The following is an 8,484-nucleotide window of genomic DNA, read 5'->3' as shown; positions in this document are numbered from 1 at the left end:
CTGCCCTTTCTCCCTAAGACTCAGGAGTCTTGGCCTTCTGCTCTGCTTTCCAAGGATCCCAGGTGTCTGGACCTTTAATTCCTATCTCAAGGATTCATAAACCAAAGCCTCCAGGCCCTTTCTTTAAGGATGACCTGAGTCAGGTGCCCAGCACCACAGGACTCAACCCATCCTCGCTTTAAGGACCACAGCACTTCTATTCTCTCTAGCCCCTCTAGCTTCTCCCTCCCCTCCTCTTCAGGGCTCACTGCTTTGTCTCCTCAAATAACCAGAATTCTGTCTTCCCCAAGCCAACTGGAGCAGCCCTGTCATGCATGTGCATCTGTGCATGCATGTTTGTGTAGATGTATATCAAAAGAGCCTGGAGTGCTAAATGGGTAGCAAAGGGCTGGGAGGTGGCTCATGGTTTTGTTCCAGAGCCACTTCATTGCCTAGGGTAGAGGAAGGAACTTGGGGCAGATTTAATGGACCCCTTCCTTGTGGAGGGTGATAATGCTAGGAGAATGCCCAAGACACATTCACTTCTCAACTTTTTTTTATTATTATTAAACATAAATATTCTCATCTCCAGATCCCCACCCCCACCCTCCCCACTCTACTCCCCTCTCCTCATGACATTTCTCACCCTATCCTCACTCCTTGGATTCAATTCTTCCAGGGCCTCGAAGGAAGTTGGAAGGAATCAGGATAGTGGCCATCTTGGGTTCCCAGAGAGTGAACAGCCATATGGCTGTACTTCCATTGGCCAAGAAAAGTGCCCCTCAGGGAGAACCAGGACAGGACCTGGTCTGGCTTCCCTATAAATCTGTCCTATGTTGCCTGTCTTCTTAGTACAGGTGATCATTTTGAAATCTCTTCTTTCAATGTCTGGAAATAACTTCCATCCCTGCCCCTAACTCCTATCACCCCCTGTCCCCATCCCTCAACAAAGAGCCCATCTGCCATCTTGAATCCCTTTTACACAGGGGAATAATTGGTCAAATGGCCATCTTGCTCCCACTTGGGGCAACCCCTTTGGCTGACCTCACTGTACACCAGTGATCCAGATAACTGTAATGATCTTTCTCTCCCATCAATGTTCAGTTTTGGAGGAGGAAGGTCACCAACTTGTTCTGATTCCTCAGAAATCAGCACAATCCATTATGGCATCGAAGATTCCAGGACTCTTCATTTGGAGAGGTGTCATACATGAGTCTGGAGACGCGGGTGGCTGGGTATGGGGAAGGCAGCATATGGGAAGGGTGGAGTCCTGGGGGCCAGATCTGGGGGTCCAGTGGATGTAGGTTTGCTATAGCTGGTAAAAGCTCGAGGGTGGGGTGTGGTGAGATAACCTGCCCGAGCTCTATACAGTCTGCAGGGGGGGACCATGCCTAGGTGTGGGTTGAAGTCATAGAAGGTAGGGGTCCCTGGAGGTCCAAGGGGGGAGGGGGGCGGCAGGAAGAGGCCTCCTCCAGGGCCTTCACCAAGGCTCAGGCTCACACTGACTCCTCGGACCTTGTAGTAACCATTGGTTGGATCCTGAGGGGACAAATGGGATTTGTTAAGTTATATGAGGATATAAGCGGGGGGGGGGGGGGGAGGTGAGGATCCCTAATGGAGAGACACACTTAAAGCATGACCTAGAGAGAGACTAAAAGACTTAGAAATAGGAGCAAGCTGAGACCCAGAGACAGAGATAGACATATAGACTGATAGGAAGACAAAGTGGGACAGAAAAACAGTGACAAGAGACAAAGAGACAGAAGGAGATGGGCAGAGAAAGGCAGCAACAGAAGGATATAGGCCTGCTAAGGCCTGGTCGTGTGGAAGGAGATGCAGCGGGGAACAGAGACATTGAGACCAAGACATTCATTCATCTGCCCACCAGCCCCAAGGCTTTGATTCTGTGTCATGCTTTATGCTGTTGCTGGAGGTGACTATGATGGGGAGAGACTGGGGTCCCCTGCCTTCATGGAGATCCCAGGCCAAAGAGGACATGGCAAATCCCCAGAGTCCAGAGGGGTCAGCATAGTGATGGGGAAAGGACAGGCAGAGTGATAAGGCTCGATGGGGAAGCAGAAGCAGGGTTTCAGGGTGGGGACAGGAAGCCAGGACAGAGTGGTCCCAGTTGTGACAGGCAGAACACAGTATGACCAGGGCTGTGAGGAGGGAAGCATGGGCTTTCTAGAACAAGAAATGTTTGAGCCGACACCAGAGGAATGAAGGACAGAATCAGGTAGGGATGGGAAGGAAAGCGGTGTTTTAGGCCAATAGAGTGGCATGTGCTACATACAGAGGAGACACAGAAGGGCTCTGGATTGGGGACTGAGATCAGTGGAGCTCAAAAGAGGGGACTCCAAAGGAGGGGCAGGTTTGGGGAAATGTGAGGCCAGTGTGGGACCTGGTAGGTAGAAGGGCCCTGGCAGAGGCATCCAGGAGGCCTGAGGTGGGACTGTGATGGGAAAGCTCAAGGGGGAAGCCAAGGCTGGACAGATTTGTGGGCATAATCAGCGGTGAGTGAAGTGGCCAGGAGGCAGGAAGAAAGGGTGAAGGGGGCCAAGTCCCAGGTCTGGGGTCAACAGAGTGAAAAAGGAGGGGACCAAGCAGGGAGAGAGCTAGAGACTCAGTGAAGGGAACCCCTCCCTTCCCAACATTCACCTTGGTCTCCAGAGCCCCCTCCTCATCCAGAACGAGGTCACTGTGGTCCACGTGCACAATGGGGCCCTGGGGTAGGGTGCTTAGTGAGAGGGAGTGTTCAGAGGATCCTCCTGGCCCAGTGCCAGACCCTGACAACCCTCAGTTGGACAGTGGAGGTGGGGCAGGAGGGACCAAGAGCACCTGGAGCTGGGGTCTGGACTCAAGACAAAGGGCCCTGGGGACATATCTGTCTAGGGAATAACTGGGTCAGGGGTATATTTGGACTTGGGGGACCTTTGAGCCTGGGGTCATTTGTTGGGACTCAGACCCTCTTTGAGTTGGGGGGCCCAGCTGGGACTGGGAGAACATTTGGGACTGGGTTACTAATTGTTCTAGAGGTAGAGTTGGGTCTGGGCACCCTGGCATCCTACCCGGTCCTCGCCGCTGCCTGTCTCCTCCTCGGGGCCCCGAGAACTGGAGCCATCTCTGCTGCCTGGGATTCGCACCAGGTTCTTTTGCTTGGAGAAAGAGGCTGAGGCCAGGGACAGTGGGGCAGCAGAGATAAAGGATGGGGCAGGGTCACAGTTTGTGGAGACCAACGAGCAGGAAGAAGGAGGACTGGGTTGGGTCAGGAGGCTGGGAAACGAGAACCTGGGCGGGTAAGGAGCGGGACCCTGAGAGGATGGACATAGGGCTTGAGGGAGGAATCAGGGCCCGAAGGTGAGCCAAGACCAGAGAGGTGGGACTGGGGCCAGGTCAAGGCCAGGTCAGCCGGTGGGGAGGGAGGGTTGGGGGAAGGTACTGAGGTGGGGCTCAGTCACTGACCCTTGCCATGGCGCCAGCAGCAGAGGGTCACCCCAATGATGACCATAAGAAGAGTCATGGCTGCAGCAGCCACTCCAGCCGCAATCCGCACAGTGGGCAGCAAGTCTGTGGGGAGGAGAGGGGGTGTTCTGAGGAGGCTTAGTGTGAGGCCCAGGAGGAACTGGGGAACAGGGACTCAGGGCTTGCTTGGGGTGGAGTCTCTGGGTTCAAAAGGTCACCAAGTTTGGGGATACCCAAGTTTGTAGTCCCTAGCTCGGGGTCCTTCAGGTTTAAGGGCTCTTGAATTTGGGGTTCCACAAATTTAAACTCTCTGGCTTTAGGGAGTCCTAGATTTAGAGCATTTTTTAGCTTTGCAATTCCCCATATTTGGAGCTTCCCTTCTTTGAGGTATCTAAGTGTGAGGGGTCTCTCAGTTTAGAATTCCATATTTAAAGGAATTTAATTTGGGGGTGTCAGGATTCAAAGGACTTGTAGTTTTGAGGCTTTCAAGGTTCGAGGCTGTCTGCATTTGGAGGTCCTTGGTTTAGAGATTGTGGCGTTTTGGGGGTTTGGGATCCTCAGATTTGGAGTCTTTAGGCCCAGGATCTCACCTCTACGGCCCAGGCTGACCTGGGTGCCTCCCTCACCCAACCGGTTCCTGGCACTGCAGTTGAAACCCCGGCTAAAGTCGGATTCCTGGGTCCCCGAGATGTGTAGCACAGAGATCAGGGCTGGGCCCTGTTCCTGGCGGCCCTCTGGGGCTGGGAACGTCTCCACCAAGAACCGACCCTGAGACCCCGCTGCGAGAAAGCCCCCATCCCAAGACCAGACCTGGGGGCACAAAAAAAGGGAAGTCATTAAGGACATTGGAAGGGGAGGGAAGGGCGGGCAGGGTGTCCGTCATAGCAGTTTTGGAGGTCCGGCTGGGAGGTCAGGGATCACGGCTGGGCCGGTCATGACAGCGGGGACATTTCCTTACCACGGCATCTGGGGCTGGGGATGCGAAGACTAGACATTGGAGGCGGGCGGGGCCCCTCAAGAAGGCGGGCGCAGAATGCAGGGCGGTCACAATTGGGGGAGCTGGTTTGGAGATTGTGGACCAGTCAGATAGAGGCCCTGCCCTCGGAAACTCCAATTCTCAATAAGCCGGGGCCAGGTCTTGGCCCTCTCCACTAACGCCAGTCAAGCAGGCCACGCCCCTCAACAAACTCAGAACCTCTCAGAGGCTCGCCTTCATTAGGTCCGGCTCCCACCCCAGGCCCCGCGGTCTACCAAGCTCGCCTTTTCAAGGCCACGCCCACTCCCGTTTAGAGCTCGCCCGCTCTGCCCGCTCCCCGTCCCAGGCTCTGCCCGGTCTTCTAGGAAGCGCCACTTTCTCACCGTTCACAGTCAACCTCGCCTCCGCAGCGCCGCCCCCCAGGCCTGAGAGCCCCGGCTCAGCTCTGCACACGTAGTCGCCTGCATCCTCGGGCCCCACCGACGGAAGACGCAGCGTGGGCCCGGAGCTCAGCACCTGGGATGGGGTAGGGGCGTCAGGGGCAGGACCTTGAGGGGAAGCCCCGTCCACCGCCAGCCGCGGCCACAGGCCCCAGATCGTGTCTCACCTGCGCGTCCCCGCTGCGGGTCCAAGTTACCCGTGGGAGAGGGTTCCCGCGCCAGGCACAGCTGAAGGAAGCGTCTTCCCCTACGTCTACTGACATGGGCTCTGGCCTTGCCTGCAGAATTGGCCCGACTGGAGGGGAGAGAGGAGGCGTCGCATGGCCGGGGAGGGATGCAACTTCTGACCCGGGATCAGCCACTCAGAAACGACAGCCCCAAGGGCCCGAGTATAGGCGGCCAGTCCACAGCCACTCGGCTCACGCTCCCGGCTCACACGCCCGGGCCCCGCCCGCGCCCCGCCCCTGCTCCTCCTTGGCACTGACGCAGCACAGCCAATCCCCGCCTACCTCCTATTCCGGCTCCACCTCCTCCCGAGGCCCGTCGCAGCCACGCCCCACTCTAGCCCCTGGCCCTTTACCGTCGGCCCCACTTTGGCCCCACCCCGGCTCACACTGCACGTCCAGCGCGGTGCTGCGGTTGGCGCTACCCACAGCGTTGCTGACCTCGCAGGACACCGGCTCAGTCAGGAATGAGGAGTCTGCCACGACCTCCAACATTGGCCCGCGGGCCCCGAGCACCGGGGAGCCTCCCTTTGCCCACCTGCGGAGGGAGTGGGGCTGTTCGTGTTGTCCCTGCTCCCCAGGCACACCCACTCATGTCCCAATCGCAGTCCTCCCCAAACCCGTGCTCTGGGCTGAGGAGAGGTGACCTTCGTCCTCACCTATAGCCAGTGACAGGAGGTTGGGCTGTGGCCTGGCACAGAAAAGTGACCTTCTCTCCCTCCAGCACAGTCTGTGGTTCTGCAGACAGAGTCACCACAGGGGGGTCTGTGGAGGTGGGCCATGGTCAGCGGTGGGCAAGGACCTGGAACACCTCCACGGAGCACCTGAGTCCAATGCCCAGCCTCTCACGGGCTGGGTCCCCAGGCTCCTCTTCCTTTTGAGCTAGGAGCCCAGGACTCCAGTTCCCAATTCCCCCAGGGCCCCAGGTCCACAACCTCCTCCTTCTTCATACCCTGGAGTCTAGCCCCAGGTCCCTCTTTTCCCCAGGGCAGCTGGCTTAAGGGCCACTAACTGCACTCACACTGCAAGCTCAGTGTGATAGCTGTATCCTTCCCCGACGGCAGGGCCTGGCTCCGGGCCCGACAGACCAAGGTCGCTCCATCATCATGACTGGAAGGAGTCAAGGATAAGATGCTCTCCACTGATCCAGTGGTTCCTTCCTTCAGCAGGGTCTGGAGGTTATCAATAATAATACTGATTTCATCTACCCCTTATATAGTGTTTACTACGTGTCACTTCTAAGCGCTTTATTTAATCTTCACAATTACCCTATGAAGTGACTATAATTGTCCCTATTGTACAGATAAGGAAACTGAGGGACAGAGGGGTTAAGCTACTTGAACTTAAGACCAATCAACTAGCAAGTGGCTGAGCCAGGATTTGAACCTAGGTAGTCTGGCTCTGGAGTTCTTACCCTTAATCACATACCAAGGGTTCCAATACTTGAACCTCTTCCCTCCCATGCCCCTCTCTCTGGATAAGCCTATGATCTGAGTGGGCCCCAAATTTCCCTGAATGGGCAAGGGCTGCAGAGGGATTTGGACCTGACCTGGTGGAAGGTGGTCCCATCCAGCCGGATCCCATCTCGGAACCACAGCAGCTCAGGGGTGGGGCGGGCATCCCCACGGCTCCGACAGGTCAGATTCGCAGGAACACCAGCCACCAGAGACACAAAGGGGCCACCCAGCACCTGGGGGGCTTCTGGGGGCACTGTGGGGTGGATTGGGGGTCAGAGCTGGATCCTGGGCCCCAAAACCCCAATCTTTTTTTTTTAAATGTTTTATTTATTTATTCATGAGAGTCAGAGAGACAGAGAGGCAGAGGCAGAGGGAGAAGCAGGCTCCCCGCCTAGCAGGGAGCCCGATGCGGGACTCGATCCCAGGACCCTGGGATCATGACCTGAGCTGAAGGCAGACGCTAACCATCTGAGCCACCCAGGCGCCCTCAAAACCCCAATCTTCCCAGCCCTAACTGACCACCCCTCTGGGCTCCCTGGACTCTGATACTCAGCTAGCACTGGCTGTCCCCTGGGCTTCCCAGGGACAAGTGAGCTGGGTCCTCACCCAACACAAGCAGTTGGGCTGGTCGAGAGCGGAGGCCTGCTTGTGTAGCCTGACATTCATATGAAGCTTGATCCTCTAGCTCCACGGGCCTAATGTAAAGATCGTGCTGGCCACTGGCTGCATTCCCTGATATCCAGTACCGGGACCACCCTGCAGTTAAGGAAGAGGCGGTCACACCATGGTTCTGAGTTCCTGGCCCCAGCCTCCCTCCCCAGACATCCCACACCAGAAAGACACCCAAAAGTGGGTGCTGGGCCAGAGAGATTCTAACCCCCTCCCAATCCAGAGTCATGGCAAACTGGGGGTGGGTGAAAAAGTCAGAAAAAAGCAAGAGAACAATTGCCATAGAAGTCAGATTAGATACTACCTCTGGGGTGAGCAGAGGGCTATGATAGGAGAATGGAGTAGGAAAGGCTTCTGGGGAGCTGACAATGGACGTGAGTAGTAATTACATGAGTGTCTACTTTAGAACTATTTGGCAAATCTTCCCTTTATGTTTTAGGTGCGTTTCTGCATTTATGTAATATTTTATAATGCAAATAAAAATCCCCTACTCCCCAAAGAAGAAGCTAAGACTTTAGTTCTCCCAGATGTTCATCTGAGCCCAACAATTTCCCAAATTTGAAAACATCAAAATAGAAACTTCAGATGACAGACCAAGCCCAGCACCCCCACCTGGAGCCAACCCCTCCTGAGTAGAGAGAACAGTCTCACCTGGCAGGTCCCTTTCACCCCCTAGAGCCAGTCCATCCTTAGTCCACTGAACCAGCCCCCAGTATTCACCCAGGGCACAGGGCAGCCGGGCCTCATCCCCCAGCAGTGCCACAAGGTCATCTGGTTGTTGCAGGAAATGGGGCGATAGACCTAGGAGGATCGGGGGAGGGGAGCAGGGTTGAGTTTAGCAATGAGCTTAGCTCCTTCATTCAGGACCCAGGAGTCCAGCCTCCCAGAGTCCTCCCCCTGCAGACTTAGGAGTCTGAGCACACACCTCCCCCCGCCCCGTTCCATCTACCCCAATAAAGAGGCAGCTGGCAAACAATCCTCCCCCCAATTTCCCCACCCCTCGAGGTACCTGCATGCCCTCGGAGGCAGAAGAGGAGGACGAGGAGGGTGGGAACCAGCATTCTGAATGTGTGTCCCCCAAGATCCCGTAGACTTGCTGTTGCACTGGCTTCCTTGCTAAGCCCGTCCTCAACGGCACACCTCTCACCACCCTGGTCGGGGCTCCTTTCGCGCCCGGGTCTTCGCCCCAGGCTAGGAGCCACCCCGTTTCTGGCCTGGAGTTCTCCAAGTCTGCTCAGCCGCAGGCTCCAACACTCAGAAACACAAGCGGTTTCCGC

The 8,484-nt window shown here is 56.2% G+C and overlaps 1 protein-coding gene across 2 annotated transcripts; it reads right to left on the bottom strand.

The window, feature by feature from the left end:
• Positions 1–594: 594 nt before the first annotated feature.
• KIRREL2 (kirre like nephrin family adhesion molecule 2) lies at positions 595–8,471 on the bottom strand. Of its 2 annotated transcripts, XM_006742865.3 has the most exons (16): positions 8,217–8,471; positions 7,859–8,008; positions 7,145–7,294; positions 6,631–6,791; positions 6,103–6,253; positions 5,741–5,846; positions 5,471–5,619; positions 5,025–5,152; positions 4,801–4,933; positions 4,400–4,500; positions 4,032–4,251; positions 3,444–3,546; positions 3,048–3,156; positions 2,638–2,703; positions 1,480–1,518; positions 595–1,210 (listed from the first exon to the last, which is right to left on the bottom strand). In XM_006742865.3, the coding sequence occupies exons 1-16, from the start codon at positions 8,266–8,268 to the stop codon at positions 1,121–1,123; spliced, it is 1,908 nt and encodes a 635-aa protein (XP_006742928.1). In that variant the 5' UTR covers positions 8,269–8,471; the 3' UTR covers positions 595–1,120. The 2 variants fall into 2 exon arrangements, with proteins under 2 accessions (XP_006742928.1, XP_030894433.1); XM_031038573.2 differs by having other exon boundaries at positions 595–1,518.
• Between the last annotated feature and the right edge of the window lie 13 nt (positions 8,472–8,484).

The sequence above is a fragment of the Leptonychotes weddellii genome, chromosome 16 (assembly GCF_054177405.1).
Source record: "Leptonychotes weddellii isolate Sample4059 chromosome 16, ASM5417740v2, whole genome shotgun sequence".
NCBI classification, from domain to species: Eukaryota; Metazoa; Chordata; class Mammalia; order Carnivora; family Phocidae; genus Leptonychotes; species Leptonychotes weddellii.
This window is presented reverse-complemented; position numbering and strand designations above follow the sequence as displayed.